The sequence below is a fragment of the Aquarana catesbeiana genome, linkage group LG01 (genome assembly GCF_042186555.1).
Source record: "Aquarana catesbeiana isolate 2022-GZ linkage group LG01, ASM4218655v1, whole genome shotgun sequence".
Taxonomy (NCBI): domain Eukaryota; kingdom Metazoa; phylum Chordata; class Amphibia; order Anura; family Ranidae; genus Aquarana; species Aquarana catesbeiana.
In genome coordinates this window covers 125,495,946-125,520,819 of record NC_133324.1, presented here as the reverse complement: position 1 = coordinate 125,520,819, position 24,874 = coordinate 125,495,946, and the positions used below count along the sequence as shown (strand labels likewise).

Here is a 24,874-nt window from a genome sequence, read left to right as displayed (position 1 = left end):
AGAAAGAACAAATTTGATTAAAAGTATAATAGTCACTAAATGCTTATATGTGTGCTCACATTCGCCAGTAATAATACCTAAAGTAATATTTAACAAACTGAACTCTTAGTTTATTAAATTCATATGGGCTAAGGGAAGATGTAAATTAAAACTAACAACATTGCAATGACCTAAAGCCATGACAGGTGCTGCTCTGCCGGATATATACCTATATTATTTAGCGGGCCAATTGAAGCACCTGCAGAATTGGATAGCTCAGGAGCAGGGAGAGGAAGTGGAGAGGTACTTGCTTAAGATCTTAGAGGTAGATAAACTGTTAGTGGGACTAAAGGCACAGGCAGCGAGATTACCAAGTGTAAAAATCCCCATATTAACTCTGGCACGATCAGTATGGAGAGAAACAAAAAAAGTGGTGGGATATACTGATACTACTTTGGAGATTCCAATCTGAAATAACCCAAACTTGGAGCAGTTAAAGATATTCATGGACTGCGAGTTCTGGAAATGGAAGGGAATAGTCACACTGACAGTTATATAACTATAGAACATTACACTCATTTAAATATCTGTGTAAATAGCATGATATCTCATATAAAATTTTTTATAAATACTTACAGCTTCGTCATGTGCTACAGTCACAACTAGGTAACCAGAACCCTAAGATATCTATATTTCCCCTTATAGGAGTACTTAGATCACAGGGCCCTAAAGGACTAATATCTCTATTATATGCACATCTAATCCAGGCTAAAATAGGCAGTAGCCCATTGAGAGTAAGAGATAAATGGCAGATGATTATTCCGAATATGACAGATGAGAAGTGGGAGGAGATATGCTCTATATATCTGACGGTCTCACCAGCAGCTATTAATAGATTAATTTAATTATATATGACGCATCAGATATATCTTAGCCCAAGTAGACTATTTGGAATGGGGCATAGGGCTACATCGAACTACCTGTGATATTATCAAGAGGGAGCAGATTTCCTACATTTAATGTGGAACTGCGGCCACACTTTAAGATATTGGAACCAGGTAATAGGAAAGCTGTCAAATGTGGTGGGCAAATTGATTGTAATGTGGAGGTATGCCTGTTGGGACCATTGGAAGACGAAATATGGCCTAAATATCTTAAAATCTCACTGCAGGAAACATTATTTCTTTATTGTACATCACGGGACACAGAGCACCATAGTAATAACTATGTGGGTTATAGGCCACCTTTAGGTAAATGGACGCTGGTATAACCAAAAAGGAAACCGGAAGTGCCCCTTCCTATATAACCTCTCCCATACCGGGAGTTCCTCAGTTTTTTCGCCAGTGTCTAAGGTGTTGGTCACGGTTGATGAAATGCTAAGAGAGTGCCGCTAAGAAATCCCTGATGGGATCAAGGAGCTGTGTAGAGGGAAGTGCTTGAAAGCCAAAATGGATGGTACACGGGCCTCGTGGAAGACGAAACAAGGTTTTTGCCTGTAATGCTTCTCTTTGAGAGCTGGACCCTGGGACCCGGAACCTTGGTCATGTTTATACGACCAAAGAGTTCTCCCGCAGGGTGCTGTACAGGTCCAAGGGAGTGGACCCGTGAAAGAGGACCTGGTCCTTAAAGGTCTGGCATGACACGGCCCGCCGTGATGGTTGAAGGCTGGATCTGTCTGTGACAATTTCCAGCAGTCCTGCGGCGGGATCAGGTAAATCAGAAAGATTACAAGGAATGTGTGTGTATATATATATATATATATATATATATATATATATATATATATATATATATATATATATATATATATATATAATATATATATATATATATATATATATATATAATTCACTTGGTCTTTCTAACATGAGTATGTGATGCCTTACCTGTGTTTGCCACTAGAGGGTGTGAAAGCAACATACCTGGCTTCCAACATTCAAGGCTTCCCCTGTTGTGCTCAGTGTCAGGAAAGGCTCCTACGGCAGCACTGCTATCTCCAGCTCTATCAGCCATCAGAGGGGTTTGGGGGGACCATCTATCGTTTCAGGAGGTCAGGTCCCCCCCCCCCCACAGAGCATGGTAAAGGGATTTTTTGAAAGGGGGCGGAGTTCCAGAACGCAGGGCGTGGCTTAGACGCTGCTGGCGTGCACGTGGAACGGAGTGCACCTGAGACACTGCACAGGCACAAGGCTCACTGGCTTTAAAAGGTTTGCTCTCTGGAAGTGTCTGGTTGGCTGACAGAGGGACACAGAGCACACAAGTGGCATGTAAGCTGTATGGGTGTGTGGATACAGGCATTTTCAAGGGGCACGTTTTACTCAGCATTGAGACTGAGCATTTATAGCAGCATGTTATGTAATTGTATAGACTAAAGCTCGGCAGTAGATGCACTTTGTTTAGTACCTCTGCTTTTTTGTGCTTAGGACTATGTTTGCCCGCAGGAGGGGTAATTCATCAGGGGGGGAGTGCAAAGTCGCTGCAGTCAGAGCCTGAGGCTGCTAGTCGCAAGCCTGCACATCCATCCTCCCCTGAAGGACCTGGAGCATCTGGCGAATCTGATCCATCTCGTCTTACAGGCATGGTGGCTACCTTCAACGTCCCAGCCTAAGCATACGTCACTAAGGATGATTTGGCTTTGGCACTGTTAGCGTCTTCCTCCCAGGAGGTGAGAAAACGTGGCAGATCCCCTTCTCCTGCCCTTGACCTTCCAGTATTGGAGCAACAATGGGCAGATGATATTGGGGTATCTTTGAGAGAAGGAGGTTCTGGTAACTCCTCTTCTGAGGATTCAGCATCTGAAGAACCTTTCTCAGCTTCGCAATCGCAGAAATTGCTAATCCAATCCCTTATGGATTTGGTTCGTTCTGGATATAAGTTGCCTCCTGCAGAGGTGGAGGATGTTTCCTTCTCCTCCTTGGGTTCGCTAAAACTCCCACAGGGTTCTCATGCTTTCCCTATGCACCCGTTACTGGAGTAACTGATTTTTTGCTGATTGGGATCACCCAGATAAGCAGTTTTCTCCTTCTGAAAGATTTTCAATTCTTTACCCTATGGAGAAAAAGTTCTCAAAGAGATGGGATTTGCCAGCGGTAGGAGTTTAACTTGTCCAGTGGACAATGTACAAGTATTTAGTGATCCAGCTGATAAGAAGTTGGAATCTCTACTTAAAGAGGAGTTCCACCCAGGGGTCGGGTAAAAAAAAAAAAAAATTAAAAGTCAACAGCTACAAATACTGCAGCTGCTGACTTTTAATTGGACACTTACCTGTCCCAGGGTCCAGCGATGCGGGGGATCGAAGCCCCGCTCATCTCCCCCTCCGTTCAGCGGCACCGGCATTGCAACTGTGGGCGCTGGGCTGTGGCTTCACAGCCTGGCACCCACTGCGCATGCGCGAGCAGCGCCACGCGCCGTGATTGGCCGCTCAGTCACCTGGGACCTGTAATGGGTCCCAGATGATTGACAGCGGTGAGGGAGCAGAGCAGAGCCCTTCCTGTGCCGAGGGGGAAGTGATGTCACCAGCCCAGGCACTGGAAGGGGCAGACTACGAGGGACCCCCTAGCAACAGGCATTTAGAGGTAAGTTAAAAAAAAAAATATCCAAATTTTTTTTGTTTTTTGTTTTTTTAGGATTTTTCAAGTATTTTTGTTTTTTTGGGTGGAACCCCACTTTAAAGCCTCATTTGCTGTAGCTGGTGTGGTAGTACAACCTGCAGTGGCAGCAATAGGCATCTGTTAATCCCTTTGGGATGAATTCAAGCAGGTTATTAAAAAAGTCCCTGCTCAAACTGAAGAGGTTCAAAGTTTAGCTGAGCTACCTAGGGCCCTATACTTTGCAGTGGACACTATCAAGGATTCTATCCATCAGGTGTCTTGCCTTGCGCTAATGTTGATACATATGCGCAGGATTCTGTGGCTAAAGAACTGGTCAGCCGAGTTACCATGCAAGAAGGTCTTGGCTGGGTTTACATTTCATGGAGAAAGGTTGTTTAGGGAAGATTTGGATAAGTATATCCAAAAGATTTTGGGTTGTAAAAGTACCCTTCTGCTGGTTAGGAAAAAGAATAGATGGCCTTCTTTTAAACCTTCTCCTTAGATGCCTGGGGCCTCCAGGCAGTCTTGATGGCCTCCACCGTCAGGGGCAAAGGGTAAGCCTCATAACCAGGTACAGGGCTACAAAAAGCCCTAGAGTCAGAAGTCCACAAAACAGAATCTCAAGGTTTCCTTGTGAAGGAGCGCCCCCGCCCGATCAAGTGGGGGGAACGCTGCGGTGGTTTTTAGAAACTTGGAAAGAGGAAATCCAAGACAAGTGGGTCTTCTCTGTAGTATCCCTAGGCTACAGACTAGAGTTCCAAGAGTTTCAACCATCGCGTTCTCTAAGATCAAACGTTCCCAAGGACCCAGTAAAGGAAAAGTTCTTATTTCTGGCACTGGACCGATTACTGTATCAGGGAGTAATAATAGAGGTTCCCTCAGCAGAGAGGCACATGGGGTTTTATTCAAATCTCTTTATGGTACTAAAACCAAATGGAGACGCCAGACCCATTCTAGATCTCAGGAATCTGAATCACTTCCTAAACATTCGCTCCTTTTGAATGGAGTCGATTCGGTCAGTTGTTTCCACCCTACGGGGAGGAGAGGTTCTAGCATCCATAGATATCAAGGATGCGCTACATGCGCCAATATTTCCCACTCACCAGAGGTTTCTGTGGTTTGCAGTAGAGCAGCGCCACTTTCAGTTCGTGGCCTTGCCGTTCAGGTTTGCCACCGCTCCCCGACTGGTTACAAAAGTGTTAGCCCCAGTACTCGCAAGACTACAGGGTATAGCAATAATAGCATACCTAGACGACCTGCTACAGGTAGATCAGTCAATAGCAGGGTTAAATCAGGGGGTGTCCAGAACAGTCAGTTATCTGAAACACCTGGGTTGGATTCTCAGTCTAGAGAAATCATCCTTCCAGCCGGTAAGAAGGCTGCAGGATTTGGGCCTGGTCATAGACACAACCCAGGAAAGGGTGTTCTTGCCTCAGGCAAAAGTCAACGCTCTAAGAGAGCTGGTCCAGGCGGTCAAGGCAAAGAAGGGTCCTTCCATTCGCCTTTGTATGAGATTACTAGGGGAGATTGTAGCTTCCTTTGAAGCGGTTCCCTATGCCCAATTTCATTCAAGACTGTTGCAACACAGTATTCTGTCTGCTTGGAACAAACGGATCGAAGCCTTGGATTATCCAATGAATCTGGCTCCAAAGGTACGCCAGAGTCTCAACTGGTGGTTGATAACCAGGAATTTACAGAAGGGGAAATCCTTCATTCCAGTTTCCTGGAAAGTAGTAACAACGGATGCCAGCCAATGGAGCTGGGGAGCAGTTTTAGAATAGACCACTGCTCAAGGGAAGTGGTCAGAGTCCGAGAAGACCTTGCCAATCAATATCCTAGAGATTCGGGCAGTACGTCTGGGTCTATTAGCATGGACGTCCAGGTTGCACAATTCTCCTGTCAGGATACATTCCGACAATGCCACAGCAGTGGCCTATATCAATCACCAAGGGGGCACCAGAAGCCACACAGCCCAAAGGGAGGTGGACCATATTCTGTCTTGGGCAGAGAAACATGTTCCTTGCCTATCTGCAGTTAACATTCCAGGAGTGGAAAACTGGCAGGCAGATTTTCTGAGCCATCAACAGTTGTTGACGGGAGAATGGTCTCTACATCCTGATGTCTTTTTGGCGATATGCCAAAGATGGGGGAGGCCAGACGTAGATCTATTGGCGTCCAGGTTCAACAAGAAGTTGGACAACTTTGTGGCGAGAACAAGGGATCCACTTGCACTCGGAGTAGATGCGTTAGTGACCCTGTGGAATCAGATTTCACTGATTTATGCATTCCCTTCAGTTCAACTGCTACCATGGCTGCTTCACAGGATCAGAGAAGAAGGGAAGGCGGTAATCCTAGTGGCGCCGGCATGGCCCAGAAGACCCTGGTATGCAGGGATCGTGATTTGCAGGGCTGCTACTTGGTCGTCAGTACATACATTCAGGTCCTTACGCCTGTTGGCTGCTATTTGCTTTGTGCCTCCCTCCCCTCAGGTGGCATTGCTTGGGGACATCCCACATAGTTATTACTATGGTGCTTTGTGTCCCGTGTTTTACGATAAATTAAAAATACTATTTTAACAGCTTATCTGTAAAATCCTTTTCTTGGAGTACATCACGGGACACAGAGGTCCCTCCCCTCTTATTGGGATATGTGTATATATTGCTTTGCTACAAAAACTGAGGTATTCCCGGTATGGGAGGGGTTATATAGGGAGGGGCACTTCCTGTTTCCTTTTGGTTATACCAGTGTCCATTCACCTAAAGGTGGCCTATAACCCACATAGTTATTACTATGGTGCTCTGTGTTCCGTGATGTACTCAATGAAAAGGATTTTACAGGTAAGCTGTTATAAAAATGCTATTTTTTGGCACAGAAGCAAATAGCGGTAAGGTGGATGCAGGTGGAACCACCTTCGGTAAACCAATGGATGAAAACAGTTAATCAATGATACCCTATGAGAAAATAATGTATGAGCATAGAGGAGGGATACAAAAATATCATAAGATATGAGACTTATGGAATAATGCACATGCAACTGTGGATAGGAATGAAAGATAAGTGGATAAATAGGTGACTGGTAGCAGCCAAAGGAATAAGTAAGATGGGATATAATAGCAGTGAGAGTGTATAGAAGGTTGTTAGAGGTATGTATGAAATGTAAAAGATATAGAATACAGTGGAACCTCGGATTACGAGCAAAAGAAGTTTGTTTGAAATTTTTGGAATACATATAGATGTTGTAAAATACATATCTTTTTTAAATAAAATAAAGAGTATTAAAGAAAAAAAAAACACAAAGACAGTTTTTAAAAGTTTCTTTATTAAATTAATAAACATCCTCTGATGCACATCAGTACAATCACGACGAATAACGCTGCCAACCCACAAGGGAAAAAAAAAACTACTGACACACTTGCTCCATTGTTTGCCTCCCGACAACTGCTATTCCGCTCCCCCCCCCCCCCCGCCACAGAAATAAACTAAGCGGTGGGGTCACCCAGTGACATAATTTACCATACATAGACATGTCCATAATTGTTCAATGACTCCATAAGAGGGTGGGGTCACCCAGTGTTGATTATTTATTTATTATAATTTTTTTATGTTTGACTAACTTAGACTTTAAATGGGATGTTGCTTCCACAGGAAAGATACATCCTTTTCAAGTCTATAGGACGTTAGAGGTGAGGAGAGCCAGAACTAGATTTTTAACAGAGGGGCTGCAGACAAGGTGGAAGGGCACAGTCACTGGAAGAGGTAAGTACACAACTGTGTGGGTGTGGCACAGCTGTATGTATTGAGGGGGCTATGGAACAGAGCTGGAGAGGGGGTTTGAAAAAGGTGAACCTATACTTTATAGCCCATCTTTGGAGAAAGATAAAACGCTTCCTTGTTCCTTGTAGTCGGCCTAGGGGGCTCCGAAAAACAGTTTAATATTTACCTCGCCCTCCGCTCTCCAGCAGTCGGAGCTCTCCTCTAACAGTGTGCTGTCCCTTAGCGTCTTCACATTCAGTGGAAGACTATGGGCTTTGCGTTGAACCTGACAACTTCAGAGGATCTGTGAGTTGGTCAGGTAAGTGAAAGTGCATTTTGTGGGGCCCCCTAGACCTAACCAAGCATTTTTCCTTTCTCTTGAGTTTAGCTGTAAATTGAGGAATTTGACATGCCTTCAATCTGAGTAATCTAGAACAGCAGGTATTACCAAAAGATTATAGTGCCTCAATCAGCTCTGACAGGCCAGGCTATTTTATGTCTTATTTGCACACCCTTGGGAAAATATAAGAAGACAACATTACTGTGAAATATTAAAATGACCTACAACAAATACAGGAAACAATGTCTGCACATTAACAGTGACATACGGTTTAAAGTGGTATTATTAAACCCAAAACCAATAAAGACGGTCTTCTCTTTGATCTATCACCAGGTGGACATTGTGTGCGGCTCTGCTTTTGTTGATGTAACCCTGTTTTAGGGTAAAAAACAAAAGAGTAATCCTGTGCTAAGTGAAAGAAAATAATAATAAATTGGACTGCTGCACCTAAATCACAATCTAGATACAAGACATGCTTTAAAGCGGGGGTCCACCTATCTATCGTTTTTTTTTTTTGGAGTTCATTCACAAACTTTTCTTCTCATGATTATCTACTCACATGTTCTGTGTAATAAGTCTGCCTGTGTCCGATTTTGTTGTAAAGAATAACTTATAAAATTCACTGAAGGTGGTTTCCATCTTCATTGTGGGCATTTGAAGCCCACAAGCATGTATTTCCTGGATGCGGTGAATGCTGGGTGCAGAGATGTTGTGATGACGCTGTTGCACAATGCATGCTGGGAAGCCTGAGACTAGCTCCCAGGGGACTGTGGGAGGTCTGGGAGAGGCTAGAAACACGCCTACTCCCATGGGAGGAAAACCAGGAAGTGCTAAGAAGATTAGAAAAAAAAGGTAATTACGGCGATTTAAATTTTTTTACACAGCATGTCAGCATCTAGGCAAGGAAGAGAATGCATAGAGATAATGTTCAAAATTTGGGTGGAACCCCGCTTTAATCTAATTTAACTGTTATAGGTGCGCTGCCCCTTTTAAAAATCCATACACATTTTATGATATTCAATACATCTATACTATAAAGTGAACAAAATAAATAAATCTTAAAAATTTTAAATTCATCAATAATGCATATAAACCATCATAATAGGTCCCAGCATGCATCAGTCCATGACGTCGCCAGGTGGCCGTGCCCTTACCTATAAAATAACTGTCAAACAGCGGAGGAGGCATTCGGTGGTCAGCCGTCAAAGAGTGCAGAGCGTTCTTTCTATTTTTCGGGGTGCGGCGGGCATCATGATTGACGATAGATTTACATCGAGGGGCACATTTTTTTTTATTTCTTAATAATGGAATTGTCAGAAACTGTCTCTGTTTATTACTTTTTGACACTTTTTTGGTAAATGGGTAGGGATACTATGTACCCAATACTCATTCACATGGGAAGCCAGGATCTGGGAGCCCCTTGTTAAAGGGGGCTTCCAGATTCTGATAAGCCCTCTGTCTGCAGACACCCACAGCCCAGGGTTGTCGGGAAGAGACCCTTGTCCCCACCAAAATAGGGACTAGTTGCTTTGAGGTGGAGGGCAGAGTCCCTCCTGCCCCAAAGCACCCCCCCCCCCCCCATGTTGAGGGCATGTGGCCTGGTATGGTTCAGGAGCTCGCCCCCCCCCCCCTTTACTTTCTTGATCTGCCAGGCTGCATGCTCAGATAAGGGCCTGGTATGGACCCCCCGCCCTTTTTTTTTTTTAAATAGCCAGGTGCTGGCAATTGCAACTGTGAGTCAATTTAAAGCGGGCCTCCACCCAATAGGAGAAGTTCCGCTTTAAGGCTTCCTCCCCGGCTCCTCTTTTGACAGGCACCTGCTCCCAGTTCTGTTTCGGTCTCCTTAGATGATCTGAAGCTGAAGTTCTTCTTCCCCCCCCCCTTCCTCCCGAAGTTTTCTGGGACCTGTCATGTGTCACAGAGTGCAGCACCACTCGCGCATACACAGTGGGCATCTGGCTGTGAAGCCCAAAGCTGTTCCAGCCAGGTGCCCATAGTAATGATGCCGGCGCCGCCGAGGGAGGACACAGGGTGAACACGGCTGGGGTGAGCACACCACTGGATCATGGGAGAGGTGAGTGGCTGTTTATTAAAAGTCAGTGGCTACACTTCAAAAAATTACTGGAACTCTGCTTTAAATGTGATTTGACTCGTTTTATTTTTTTTAGAAATGTAATTTTTTGCTGCAGCATGTTCTGTACATAAATGTGCCACTTTTCAGGCAGACTAAGAGGACCCCCCCCCCCCCCCCCCGCAGGCACTATATTTAAAGGAATTTTTCATAATTTTTTTTTGTTGCAATTTAAGCATCATTAAAATCACTTCTCCCGAAAAAACTGTCGCTTTTACTAAAAAATGTTGCATTGATGCACGTCCCCATGGGCAGTACCTGGACCCCCATACCCCTTTTATAGCCAATTATGTGCATATAACCCTTCGGAATGGGCCCTTTTGATTTCTCATGTTTGGTTCCCCTAGACTTCAATGGAGTGCAGGGCAGAACTTTTTCCGTTTGGGAGTTCTACTGTGAACTGAACAGGGGGGTGTTCGGCCCATCTCTACATGTCACATAGTATGCACTGCCAGGTATTACGGCGTCGTGCGCAATGACGTTGCGTGTCTGGCCCATCCAGTGTTTTTGTCTGTAACAAGTTTCTTCAGGGGAGAGAGGCTGTCTTAGGGTGTCTGTATTCTGGATGAAGTATTAAAGCAGAAACCTTTGGACAGCAGCATTGTCTCGGCTAGCAGATTTAGACTAGTATATTTTGATGGACTTGACAAACAAATTGAAGCTGAAACAGGCTAACATTTTATAAGTAGTTGCAGCAAACCATTTTTTTTTTTTACTCCTTGGGATAAATATTTTACATAAATGATTAAAAGCGGACAATTGTAAGCACCCCTGCCAGTGTTAACTTGTTTGTCTCAACCCTCTGTTACATTGTCTGGACAGCTAAAAAAAAGAAAAGCAATGCAGCCACCACATCTAAAAATGGTGAGCTGTATTTTTTAAATCAAGATTTTTTTGGGTTTAATACTGCTTTAACCGCATGCCGACTGCCTAACGACCATCTACAGTGGCAGAACGCTCTCCTGTGCTGGATCATGTATCTAGTACGTGATCCAGCACTTCTGGGTAGTGAGGGCATGGCGCCAGCTGTGCTGTGATTAGTCACAGAACAAGCCCATCAGCAGGTGTCAGCCAATGGTAGATTGCCGGCATCCACTGATCGGAGAAGAGGATGGCAGCACAGAGCTCTGTCCTGTCTGTGGGTATGTGCTGGATTTTGTTTCCCTGCAGAACAGGGTATCAAAACCAGCACATCCCTTAGTAAAAACAGCACACAGTAAATGCACCAAGCACTGTTAGGCACACATTTAACCCTTTGATCGCCCTAGATGTTTAGCCCCTTCCCAGCCAGTGTCATTAGTACAGTGACAGTGTGTATTTTTAGCACTGATATCTGTATTGGTGTCACTGGTTCCCACAAAGAATCAAAAGTGTCAGATTGCCCACCATACCATCACAGTCCAGCTATAAGTTACTGATCACCACCATTACTATTACTAATTCTGTATATATCCCATAGCTTGTAGACACTAACTTCTGCACAAACTAATCAATATACGCTTTTTAGGATTTGTTTACCAAAAATATGTAGCAGGATACATATTGGCCTAAATTTAATTTTTTTATTGGATATGTTTTATAGCAGAAAATAAAAAATATTGTTTTTTAAAGAAAGACGTTCTTTTTTTTCGTTTATTTAGCAAAAAATAAAAAACCCAGTAGTGATCAAATACCAGCAAAAGATACCCCTATTTGTGGAAAAAAATGCTATAAATTAAATTTGTGTACAGCGTTACATGCCGGCGCAATTGTCAGGTAAAGTAATGCAGTGCCAAAAAGCAAAAAATGGCTTGGTCATGAAGGGGCGTAAATCTTCCAGAGCTGAAATGGTTAAGGCTGGTCATACATTATACAATTTTCTTATTCAATTTCCTTTAGATTTACCTTCAACTATGTAGTGCAAGGGCCTGCCTGACTGCATACAAATTGAAAGTGTTTAGGTTTGACCTCCATATTATATTGTTTTGACAAAACTAATGCCCCGTACACACGATCAGAAATTCTGCCAGCAAAAGTCGGATGTGAGCTTTTGGTCAGAAATCCCGACCATGTGTATGCTCCATCGGACTTTTGCTGGCAGAATTCCAGCCAGCAAAAGATTGAGAGCAGGTTCTCTATTCTTCGGTCGGTTCCTATCCGAAAATGCATTCGTCTGTATGCAATTCGGACGCGCAAAAAAATCACGCATGCTCGGAAACAATTCGACGCATGCTCAAAAGCATTGAACTTCGTTTTCTCGGCTCGTCCTAGTGTTGTACGTCACCGCGTTCTTGACGGTTGAAAGTTCAGAGAACTTTTGTGTGACCGTGTGTATGCAAGGTAAGCTTGAGCGGAATTCCATCGGAAAAACCATCCAAGTTTTTTCTGACGGAAATTCCGCTTGTGTGTACAGGGCATAAGGGAAAATTGTATAATGTATGGCCGGCCTTATGCCCTGTACACACGGTCGGACATTGATCGGACATTCCGACAACAAAATCCATGGATTTTTTCCGACGGATGTTGGCTCAAACTTGTCTTGCATACACACGGTCACACAAAGTTGTCGGAAAATCTGATCGTTCTGAATGCGGTGACGTAAAACACGTACGTCGGGACTATGAGGCAGTAGCCAATAGCTTTCGTCTCTTAATTTATTCTGGGCATGCGTGGCTCTTTGTGCGTCGGATTTGTGAACACACGATCGGAATTTCCGACAACGGATTTTGTTGTCGGAAAATTTTATAGCCTGCTCTCAAACTTTGTGTGTCGGAAATTCCGATGGAAAATGTGATGGAGCCTACACACGGTCAGAATTTCAGACAACAAGGTTCCTATCACACATTTTCCATCGGAAAATCCGACCGTGTGTACGGGGCATTAGTCTTACACTGTGTACAAATATTATTTAATTGGGTACCAGCTGTAAAGTGTGGAGCTGTGCAATGCAAAACATTAACTGGAATACTACAGAAATAAGGTTCATACAGTCTGGATGTAAATCTACAATGAGTGTTCACAAAGGGGTTAAACTGTCTCATTCTACCACAGTAGATAGCTGGTGGCAACATTGTCAGTCTTTTCTAGGGACATCTGTGTTGTTGAGAATTTCTCTTTCAGAGCTTACAGCAAAGTGTTCTATGTGCTGACAAGCTTGTATTTCACATAAAGCAAGTCAGAAAAGGGAGTTCTTTTGTAAGCAAACAAATTGTCAGTTCAATAGTATTGTGCCAAGCCACAGAAAAAAATTCCCATCTCCTTATTTTTAGGCTTACTGGACAGCTGGCAAGCTGAACTGCCCTTATTGCAGGTCCCGACTCGGGGCCTTCAACTTTATCGACAGCACAAAATGCACCTGTGGCCATCTTGGCACCGTACGTCTTTGTAAAAGCAAAATTGATGTAGGTTTTCCAGTAACGGGACCAAACCTGGCATCTGCTCCTCTGTCTGCCTTTGCACATGAGAAGCCTTCCAGCAGCAAAACCAGATGTGGGATGATGGAGCCATTCAGAAGGAAGCTGGATCAAGCTTTTTTGACTGTAGACACATACAACCCCCTCTCTGGATTATTAATGGAGGCATTATGTCTTGAAGTACCAGCATCTAGAAATCAGATAAGACAAGCATTTTTAAAAACTGCATCCCTAAAAAAACCTAATTCTGCTATCAGAGAAAACGGGAGAGCCTGTGGTGGATATTTATTTCACCGTAAATCAAAAAGTTTGGACTCGGACGTCAATGAGTTGCCGGAACTGAACGGAAACACCATGGTGCTACAGATGAGCCAGAGACAATCAAGAGTATCTGTCAGCTCTAGCAGTGCAGCTCAGCCTTCTTTTGGTAATAGATCACTAGCAAGGCTGACAGAGTTTTTAGGAAGCACATCAATAGTAACAAATGACCTGATTCATAATAGAATAATAAATGAAGAAAACAACAGTACTACATTATCAACATCTGTATCTAATGCTGTACCACCAAGATTAACTCCTAGAGATGTTCTCCAGTCAACAGCAGACTCTACCTCAGCTCAGGTCTTACATTCTGCACCCACCAGGTTAGCCGGGACAAACCAAAGGTTAACCAAGAGAGAAATAAACAAGCTTAAAAATTTAAGGCGAAAACAAAGGAAGAGAGAGAAAAGGCTGCTGGAACAAAGGCAGGTAAGCCCATTCAAATTGTGTTTGTTGTTAAAAATCTGAGTATTTTATTGTTGTTTGAGTCCCTGTAGGAAAAATTCCATTCACTTCTTGTCCCTGTGACCTCACAAGAAATGGGGTCACAGATAACACTCCAAAACCTGACAGAGGCTGTAATCTTCCCACTTTCCGTGTGAAAAAAAGAACATTTGGTTGGAGCTGGGCTTAAAGCTCAACTCCAGGAATTAGAAAAATCTACATGCAAAAAGGGATGGTGGATCTTGGGAATCCCACTAATAAACAGAAGTGGCAGCGCTTCCTGCTATGTAAGTGGGTAGGTGTCACCAAAACCAATTAGTAGAGGTGCACCAAATGGAAATTTCGGTGCTGAAACGGAAAATGCAGGATGCACTTGGAAAAAAAACAAAAATTACAGTTTTTAAAAAATATATCTATTTTTATATATAATTGTATTATATTCGACTTTTTAATTAATATCATTAAGGGAGTTGTAAAGGCAGAATGTTCTTTATCCTAATGCATTCTACCCTGTTTCCCCGAAAATAAGACCTAGCGTGATTGTCGGTGATGGCTGCAATATAAGCCCTACCCCCCAAATAAGCACTAGTTAAAGTCCTTGTAGGTCTTATTTTCAGGCTAGGGCTTATTTTCGGGGAAAAAGGGTAGGGCTTATTTGGGGGGTTGGGCTTATATTGCAGCCATCACCAACAATCATGCTAGGTCTTATTTTCGGGGAAACAGGGTATGTATTAAGATAAAAAACCTTTTGTATGTAGCAGCCACCCCAGCACCCCCCTAATTACTTACCTGAGCCCCATCTCTCTTCAGCGATGTCCATGAATGTCTAAGTTGTCCAGGACACTCCTCCTGATTGGTTGAGACACAGCAGCGGCGCCATTGGCTTCCACAGCTTTCAATCAAAGTCAGTCAGCCAATCAGGGGAGAGAGGGGACGGGGCCGGGTCAGGACTCCGTGTCAGAATGGACACCCGGAGCTGTGACTCGGCTCCAGTGCCCCCATAGGAAGCTGCTGGCTGTGGGGGCACTCAATAGGAGGGAGGGGCCAAGAGCACAGAAGAGGGACCAGAGAAGAGGAGGATCCAGGCTGTTCTGTGCATAACCTACTGTACAAAGGAGGTAAGTATAACATGTTTGTTATTTTTTTTTATTTTTTTTTAAATGAGACTTTACAATCACTTGAATTGAAATGAATATAAATTTATTGTCAGCCATTATTGACACATTTAGCGCTAGAAAAGCTCAAGAAAAATGTGTCCCTTTAAATTCTATGTATGTCTTCACACTGTGGTCGTGTTAAAAATCTTGCTTTCTGCATTTTTGGTCAGTTAAAAAAAAATGCACCTGAAATGCATTGAAAACACATCAATAACGCACCCATGTTATATTTTTGATGTGGTTTTTGAGTCACATGACCTATGAAAAACACCATAAAAACAGTAAAACCGTGTGCGTTTTCGGTTCTACTATCGGAATCATTGGCAAAATGCAGATAAAGCCATTTTTGGCTGAAATTTTGGGGCATCTCCACCAATTTGACAAAGAAAAAAGGAAGAAAAAAGGCATGGACACCACACCAGCTACTATCCAAAATATAATTTATTCAAAACAGTTAAACGTCATAGCAAAAAACTATAATTCATAAAAAAGAACCAGTGCCTCTCTTGACCCAAACTGACCCACCAGGACCCCCCTGGGAACCCACCTGCACCCACTCCCCAACCCTCCTGCCCTGCCAATAGCCACCCCCCCCTCTTCCTTAGGCATCACCCCGGTACCGTTCTTTAGAGCAGACGGTCGGATTTATTACAAACTGCAGGAGGGGACATCACCTGCCGCCTTCCGCCGCTTGCCCGGGCTCCCACCAGGAGGCCCGAACAACCAGCCGACACGTCTGCTGACTGACCGAAGACCAGCTTTGTTCGGGTCTCGGATCTAGTAACCCGGAAGCGATGTCATGACATTACTTCCTGGATTACTGGCACCTTAAAGGCACCAGTTTAAAAAAATAGAAAGTATCCAAAAACGCCGATCTTGACGTTTTGAATACTTTCATTTGCAAAGGAGGGGTTGGGGGTCTTATAGACCCCAAATCTCTCCATAAAGTGTACCTGTCACTGCCTATTACTGTCACAAGGGATGTTTACATTCCTTGTGACAGCACAAACATATATATACACACAGTTCGGTCCATATATATTTGGACACAGGCACAATTTGTCATACTTTTGGCTCTGTATGCCACCAGAATAAAATTAAAATGAAACAATCTAAATTAATTTGAAGTACAGACTTTCAGCTTTAATTCCGGGGTTGAACAAAAATATCAACCACACATTTTAGGAACCGCAACTATTTTGTATACACAGTCCCCCCATTTTCAGGGGCTCAAATGTAATTGGACAAATGAATATAATCATAAATAAAATATTAATTTTTAATATTTTGTTGAGAATCCTTTACTGGCAATGACTGACTGAAGTCTGGAACCCATGGATATTACCAAAGACTGGGTTTCTTCCTTTTTGATGGTTTGCCAGGCTCCAACTACAGCTGTTTTCAGTTGTTCTTTACTACTGGGTTGCTATTGTAGTGTGTTTTGGATCATTGTCCATCTGTACTGGGAAGCGCCATCCAATCAACTTTGCTGCATTTGGTTGAATCTGGGCTGACAGTATATCTCTGAACACTGCAGAATTCATCCAGCTGCTTTCTGTCGCATCATCAATAAACATCAATGACCCAGTGACACTGGAAGCCATGCATGCCCACCATGCCATCACACTGCCTCCACCATGTTTTACAGATGATGTGTGCTTTGGATCATGAGTTGTTCCAAGCCCTCTCCACACTTTTTTCTTCCCATCATTCTTAATCTTAGTTTCATCCATCCAAAGAATGCTTTTCCAGAACTGGTCTGGCTTTTTTAGATATTTTCTGGCAAAGTCTAATGTGGCTTTTCTATTCTTCAGACTTAGGAATGGTTTGCACCTTGTGGTGAACCCTCTGTATTTGCTCTTGTGAAGTCTTCTCTTGATTGTGGACTTTGACAGTGATACGATAACCTCCTGGAGTGTTCTTCACTTGTTTGGATGTTGTGAATCGTTTTTTCTTTACCATAGAGAGGATCCTGCGATCATCCACCACTGTTGTCTTCCATGGACGTCCAGGCCTTTTTATGTTGTTGAGCTCACCAGTGCATTTCTTCTTTCCTCAGAATGTACCAAACTGTTGATTTGGCCACTCCTACCTTACTGCTATCTCTCTGATGGATTTGTTTCATTTTTGAAGCCTTATAATGGCCTGTTTTACTTACATGGACAGCTCCTTTTGAATGCACGATGTAGGTTCACAGCAATAGATTCCAAATGCAAATACCACACTTAGAATAAACTTTTACCTGCTTAAAGGAGTTGTAAAGTCCCAAGGTTTTTCACCCTAATGCATCCTATGCATTAAGGTGCAAAACCTTCCGTGGTGCAGCTGCCCTTTGGCCATTGGCTCCCGCTGCTATCAATCTGTCCAATGAGGACCCGAGACAGTGGGTGGAGCTGCTGGGATTGTTCTCTTCACTGGGCTGATCAGGTTCAGGTAGGAAAACGGGGGGCTCTGGGGGGGCAGCTCCACCACAGAAAGTTTTTTTACCTTAATCCATGTCACTTCCTGTTCTAGAAGTCTTCTATGTGTATCCCCGGCCAGCGGCACGTGGAGGGAATACACATAGAAGACTTCTAGAACAGGAAGTATGATGGATCCTTTCCCTGGGGACACAGATCCCCGCTGGAATGAATTACAGATGGGATGTGATCTTATTTCTTAAATAATGCAATCCACTCCCCTCATTCCTCTCCAACGTTATGCTTCTCTGTCAGTTCCTACATTTCTACTTCTACTTTCTACTTCACTAACTACCTAGTATTTTTGACTTTTGTTGAAACATGTTGTATGGGGTCTTTTGTCTCTCCTGTCTTATACACAGTGGTTTAACATGATGCCATAAGGACCCTTACACATGGGCTACATGCACCAGCATACTGATTCTTTTTTTCTGTTAGGATTTATCATTATTGAGTGTTTTTTTGTGACCCATGTGTGTGTGTAGGATGATCATGTATGGTATTCCACTATGCTTTTATATCTTTCGAAACATGTCATGTGATGTATATCTTTTGTCTCAATCCTTTTCCTACATTTTGGCACTTTGATATTCACCTTTTAATTACTCAGTTAATTCCTTCAATTTACCATGCAAATATATTTTGGGGTAGAGCTTATATGAGTATAAATGTATTGGCATTTTTATATATAAACATGCTACGACTAAGGCTGTTGCTGAAACGCGTCAACTGTTTTGCTTGTCACTTTCTGTAACCAACCATTAAAATCGCTCAATGGATTAGAGTTGCCGGCTCAATCCTTTTACTTGTTTCAGTTTTAAAGTGACCCTGTGATTAAGTAAAAAAAACCCAAGCAGACATAGCTGTCTCTGCTGCCAGAATGCCAATCCATTTGCAAAAAATATTCTTGTGTAGTTCACAAGAAAACCTTCACTTCTAGGAGTGTCAGTCTCCTATGTCCCCTGCAGCACTCAGCTGTTCCTCCTGCTGACCTCTATATCACTACTGTATTCTGTAAAAAGTAGTCAGCAGGAGGAGCCAGTGAGATCTGAAGGGGATGCAGAAGATCCAACATTTCTGGAAGTGTCATTCTCCCTGCGGACCGCACATGAAGATTTTTCATGAATGAAGTGGCATTATGGCATTATTTTTGCATGAAATTCTAATATCTTGGAGTTGGGTAACTCCACTTCTGTTGAGAAAAAAACATTCCCCTCTGGGTGATCAATGTACATAACAAGGATTTTAACAAACTTTGTTGCAGAGTCCTACCATTTCCCTGTGTGTTTGTCTGTATCCATGTGGGAAAGTGAATCTAATGGGAGTGGTTTCATAATTATGAATCAGCTGCTACACCTGCAGGGCTCTAATGAGGAAAGCTGCTGGGTCTGCATCCCTTTAGACGTGATTTTCTATTGGGAGTATCTCACCAAAAATTACATTTTTGTTGCAGGGGATGCCTGAAATCTGACTTGTATCTTAGGGCAGATTTCTGGAAAAATCTGTGAGCCAATCATGCAAGCAGGAAATTATGTTTCTGGGGGGTGTTTTGTACACATTCTGTGTACAGAACACCTCCAGATAGCCATATTATATTGCATTTTACAGAAAATGACAGCTGCAGATTGAAAAGATAATTTTTAATAACATTCAATTACAATATGACTTGAGTCGCAATTGTATACGCTATGGTATTTTTTTTTTTATTTGCTATTTTTTTTCCCCACAAAAGTGGAGTTACCCTTTAAGCAATTATTTTCAGTGAATTGGTTTCTTCTCCAGAGATCCAGCCAATAACAGTACTTCCTGTTGCAGCCTGAAAATTGGTGGATTTCCAGTTCAGCTGCATGATTAACCGCTTGCTGACCGCCGCACACAGATGTACGTCAGCACAATGGCACAGGCAGGCAAATGGGCGTACAGGTACGTCCCTTTAAATTTGCCGCACACCGCGGGAGTGTGCCCGCGGGTCCCCGGGAACGTGATGTTCTCTGGCGGCCTGCGATTGCAGTGTGGAGAGGTAGAACGGGGAGATGTAAACAAGGCATTTCCCCGTTGTTCTGCCTTGTGTCATGACAGAGATCCACTGCACCCTGTGATCAGGAGCAGTGTTCTCTCTCATGTCCTAGGTCGCCCCTCCCCCCACAGTTAGAATCACTCCCGAGGACACACTTAACCCATTCATCGCCCCTAGTGGTTAACCCCTTCCCTGCCAGTGTCATTTAAACAGTAATCAGTGCATTTTTATAGCACTGATCGCTGTATAAATGACAATGGTCCCAAAATAGTGTCAAAAGTGTCCGATGTGTCCACCATAATGTCGCAGTCATGATAAAAATCGCAGATCGCCACCATTACTAAAAAAATTAATAATAAAAATGCCATAAAACTATCCCCTATTTTGTAGACGCTATAACTTTTGCGCAAACCAATTAATATACGCTTATTGCAATTTTTTTTTTTTTTTTTTACCAAAAATATGTAGAAGAATACATATCGGCCTAAACTGAGGAAAAAATTTGTTGTTTTATATATTTTTGGGGGATATTTATTATAGCAAAATGTAAAAAGTATTGCCTTTTTAAAAAAAATTGTCGCTCTTTTTTTGTTTATAGCGCAAAAAATAAAAACCGCAGAGATTATCAAATACCACCAAAAGAAAGCTCTATTTGTGGGAAAAAAAGGACGTCAATTTTGTTTAGGTACAACGTTGCACGACCGTGCAGTTGTCAGTTAAAGCGACGCAGTGCCGAATCGCAAAAAGTGCTCTGGTCAGGAAGGGGGTAAAATCTTTTTCCGGGGCTGAAGTGGTTAATCGTTAATCCAAATATCGATTCCACTCCCCTCCCAATCTTAAAACAGCATTTGCGGATTCTATGTAACAAGTGCAGAAAGTTCTCTGCTCACTTCTGACTGCTGACAAAAAAAAAAAGAAAAAATCCAGGCAGCCAAGATAAAGAGAAACATGGTAAACATTTTATTCTTAGATCAGAGGGATGAACTTTGGTCTGCAAATGAGGGCAGTTTAATCACTTAAAGACTAAACCTTTTTCTGACACTTGTTGCTTAAAAGTTAAAATCAGTATTTTTTGCAAGGAAATTAATTAGAACCCCCAAACATTATATATATTTTTTAGCAGAGACCCTAGAGAATAAAATGGCATTTTTTGCCATATTTTGTGTCACACTGTATTTGCGCAGCGGTCTTTCAAAGGCAATTTTTAGGAAAAAAATACACTTCAATGGATTAAAAAAAAAACTAAACAGTAATGTTAGCCCAATTTTTTTGTTTAATGTGAAAGATGATGTTACACCGCGAGAATCGTGATCTTTATTCTGAGCAAAAAAATTGTGGTTCTCATTTTAGCCAGAATTGTGCAACTCTAAATTGCCAGCATAAAATCTGTTTACCTGGTTCCCTACTATTGTCTATTGACTTCTGTAGTCTAAATTAGTCATTCTCAAGCCATAGACCAGGTGGTTGTAGTGAACCTAAACTTCTTTTAAGCCCGGTATATTACATAGTTACATAGTAGGTGAGGTTGAACAAAGATACAAGTCCATCAAGTCCAACCTATGTGTGTTATTATATGTTAGTATTACATTGTATATCCCTGTATGTTGTGGTCGTTCAGGTACTTATCTAATAGTTTCTTGAAACTATCAATGCTCCCCGCTGAGACCACCGCCTGTGGAAGGAAATTCCACATCCTTGCCGCTCTTACAGTAAAGAACCCTCTATGTAGTTTAAGGTTAAACCTCTTTTCTTCTAATTTTATTGAGTGGCCACGAGTCTTGTTACACGCCCTTCCACAAAAAAGTTTTATCCCTGTTGTGGGGTCACCAGTATGATATGTGTATATTGAAATCATATCCCCTCTCAAGTGTCTCTTCTCCAGAGAGAATAAGTTCAGTGCTCGCAACCTTTCCTCATAGCTAATATCCTCCAGACCCTTTATTAGCTTAGTTGCCCTTCTTTGTACTCACTCCATTTCCAGTACATCCTTCCTGAGGACTGGACAGCATACTCTAGGTGAGGCCGGACCAGAGTCTTGTAGAGTGGGAGAATTTTATCTTTTTTATCTCTGGAGTTGATCCCCTTTTTAATGCATGCTAATATTCTGTTTGCTTTGTTAGCAGCAGCTTGGCATTGCATGCCATTGCTGAGCCTATCATCTACTAGGACCCTCAGGTCCTTTTCCATCCTAGATTCCCCCAGAGGTTCTCCCCCCATTGGCCAATACTTTGCAATGCTAATACAGATTCTGCTCTTGTAGAAAACTGTGGCTTACAAGAGATAATAAATATTTTACAATTTTTATGAAAGTCTGAAACAGTGTAATTTTGGCAGCAAATTTCGACTTAGTTTTAGTCTTAGTACTAAAATGGCATTTTAGTTTTAGTCCCATTTTAGTCTTCTGCAATTGTTTTAGTCGTATTTAGTCGACTAAATCTCCAGTACATTTTAGTCGACTAAAACTCATTTTAGTCGTTTGAAATCGAATGGGTGTAATTAAATTGTAATGCATTAGTTAACATTTCTCTACAATTTCAAAACTCATTATATACTGCTGGAGTGAAAAATCTCATGTTATTATTTAAGGTATTGAGGTATGAACATGCAATAAAGGCCAGTGTTAATTTTGAAGTCAAATTTCAGTTTAGTTTTAGTCTTAGTCTTTTGACCAAAATGCCATTTTAATTTTAGTCCCATTTTAGTCTTTTGACTAAATTTCCATTTTAGTTTTAGTCGTATTTTAGTCATCGCATTTGTTTTTGTTTTAGTTGTATTTTAGTCGACTAAAATTGTATTCATTTAGTCGACTAAAATGTTTTAGTCATTTTAGTCGACGAAATTAACGCTGGTCTGAAAGACTTCCAAGGCAACATGTGGGCCATTGCAGCACCATAGAATTACGCCATTTGTTTATCAAACCTTTTCAAGTCATGGAACAAGAATAAATCAGATAATATTGAGTTTTTCTTGCAGTTGTTTGATGATGTAACAACCACTTTGACTCGTTTGGCCCTTTTGAGATAAAGAGGAACCATACACTGAGCTCTTCTCCTGGGCAGAAGAAGGATGATTGATGACATGCTCTGACTCTGGCTGCTGTGTGAATGTTTGGTGGACAGTGATTTACTGTACAGAGTTATAAGATCACATCATTTTATATTCTGGGTCAGTTGGTCAGTAAAGAAGTCTGTAAACAGTGTCATAGCAGTGTGACCTTCCTCTGAGCAAGGACACCTTCCTGGGCCGTGTATACAATCTCTTGTACAATATTCTCGTACCACGGCATTATGTGTTTGCAGCCATTCCTGGATAAAACACAGCACCTCCTAAGCAATGGGAATCTGGATAGTGTTTATGGTATTAACTAGAGGTGCACCAAATGGAAATTTTGGTACCGAAACCGAAAATGACAGTTTTTTAAAAACGAAATTCCATGCATGTCTTCACACTGGTCCGTTGCACTTCCTTTGTGGTGTACAAAAAGCTCGCTTGCTGCATTTTTGGCGAGTTAAAAAAAAATGCACCAAAAACGCACCTCCCTGTTGAAATGTATTGAGAATGCAACAAGAACACATCAATAACGCACCCATGTTACATTTTTGATGTGGTTTTTGAGTCACGTGACCTATGAAAAACATACCATAAGCACAGTAAAATGGAGGCTAAATCGCATGTATTTTCGGTGCCATGGTACCTTTTTCTCTTATCGGCAAAATGCAGAAAACACAATTTTCAGCCGATACAGTCCATAAATATTGGGACATCGACACAATTCTAATCTTTTTGGCTCTATACACCACCACAATGGATTTGAAATGAAATGAACTGCTTTAACTGCAGACTTTCAGCTTTAATTTGAGGGTATTTACATCCAAATCAGGTGAACGGTGTAGGAATTACAACAGCTTGTATATGTGCCACCCACTTTTTAAGGAACCAAAAGCAATGGGACAATTGGCTGCTCAGCTGTTCAATGGCCAGGTTTGTGTTATTCCCTCATTATCCCATTTACAAGGATCAGATAAAAGGTCCAGAGTTCATTTTAAGTGTGCTATTTGCATTTGGAATATGTTGCTGTCAACTCTCAATATGAGATCCAAAGAGCTGTCACTATCAGTGAAGCAAGCCATCATTAGGCTGAAAAAACAAAACAAACTCATCAGGGAGATAGCAAAAACATTAGGTGTGGCCAAATCAACTGTTTGGAACATCCTTAAAAAGAAAGAATGCACCAGTGGGCTCAGCAACACCAAAGACCCGGAAGACCATGGAAAACAACTGTGGTGGATGACCGAAGAATTCTTTCCCTGGTGAAGAAAACACCCTTCAAACAATTGGCCAGATCAAGAACACTTTTCAGGAGGTAGGTGTATGTGTGTCAAAGTCAACAATTAAGAGAAGACTTCACCAGAGTGAATACAAAGGGTTCACCACAAGATGTAAACCATTGGTGAGCCTCAAAAACAGGAAGGCCAGATTAGAGTTTGCCAAACAATATCTAAAAAAGCCTTCACAGTTCTGGAACAACATCCTATGGAAAGATGAGACCAAGATCAACTTGTACCAGAGTGATGGGAAGAGAAGAGTATGGAGAAGGAAAAGAACTGCTCATGATCCAAAGCATACCACCTCATCAGTGAAGCATGGTGGTGGTAGTGTCATGGTGTGGGCATGTATGGCTGCCAATGGAACTGGTTCTCTTGTATTTATTGATGATGTGACTGCTGACAAAAGCAGCAGGATGAATTCTGAAGTGTTTCGGGCAATATTAGCTGCTCATATTCAGCAAAATGCTTCAGAACTCATTGGATGGTGCTTCACAGTGCAGATGGACAATGACCCGAAGCATACTGCGAAAGCAACCAAAGAGTTTTTTAAGGGAAAGAAGTGGAATGTTATGCAATGGCCAACTCAATCACCTGACCTGAATCTGATTGAGCATGCATTTCACTTGCTGATGACAAAACTGAAGGGAAATGCCCCAAGAACAAGCAGGAACTGAAGACAGTTGCAGTAGAGGCCTGGCAGAGCATCACCAGGGATGAAACCCAGCGTCTGGTGATGTCTATGTGTTCCAGACTTCAGGCTGTAATTGACTGCAAAGATTTTGCAACCAAGTATTAAAAAGTGAAAGTTGGATGGATGATTGATAATCTGTCCCATTACTTTTGGTCCCTTAAAAAGTGGGAGGCACATATGCAAACTGTTGTAATTCCTACACCGTTCACCTTATTTGCATGTAAATACCCTCAAATTAAAGCTGAAAGTCTGCAGTTAAAGCACATCTTGTT

The 24,874-nt window shown here is 42.2% G+C and overlaps 1 protein-coding gene across 2 annotated transcripts in view; it reads left to right on the top strand.

Annotated features, from left to right (window-relative positions):
* Nucleotides 1-24,874, top strand: part of RNF180 (ring finger protein 180) — a 112,730-nt gene that overhangs the window by 35,602 nt on the left and 52,254 nt on the right. For both annotated transcript variants that reach the window (XM_073623581.1, XM_073623586.1), the window contains exon 4: nt 13,042-13,935. In XM_073623581.1, the coding sequence (XP_073479682.1) occupies nt 13,042-13,935 (894 nt within the window). The remainder of the gene's footprint in view (nt 1-13,041; nt 13,936-24,874) is intronic.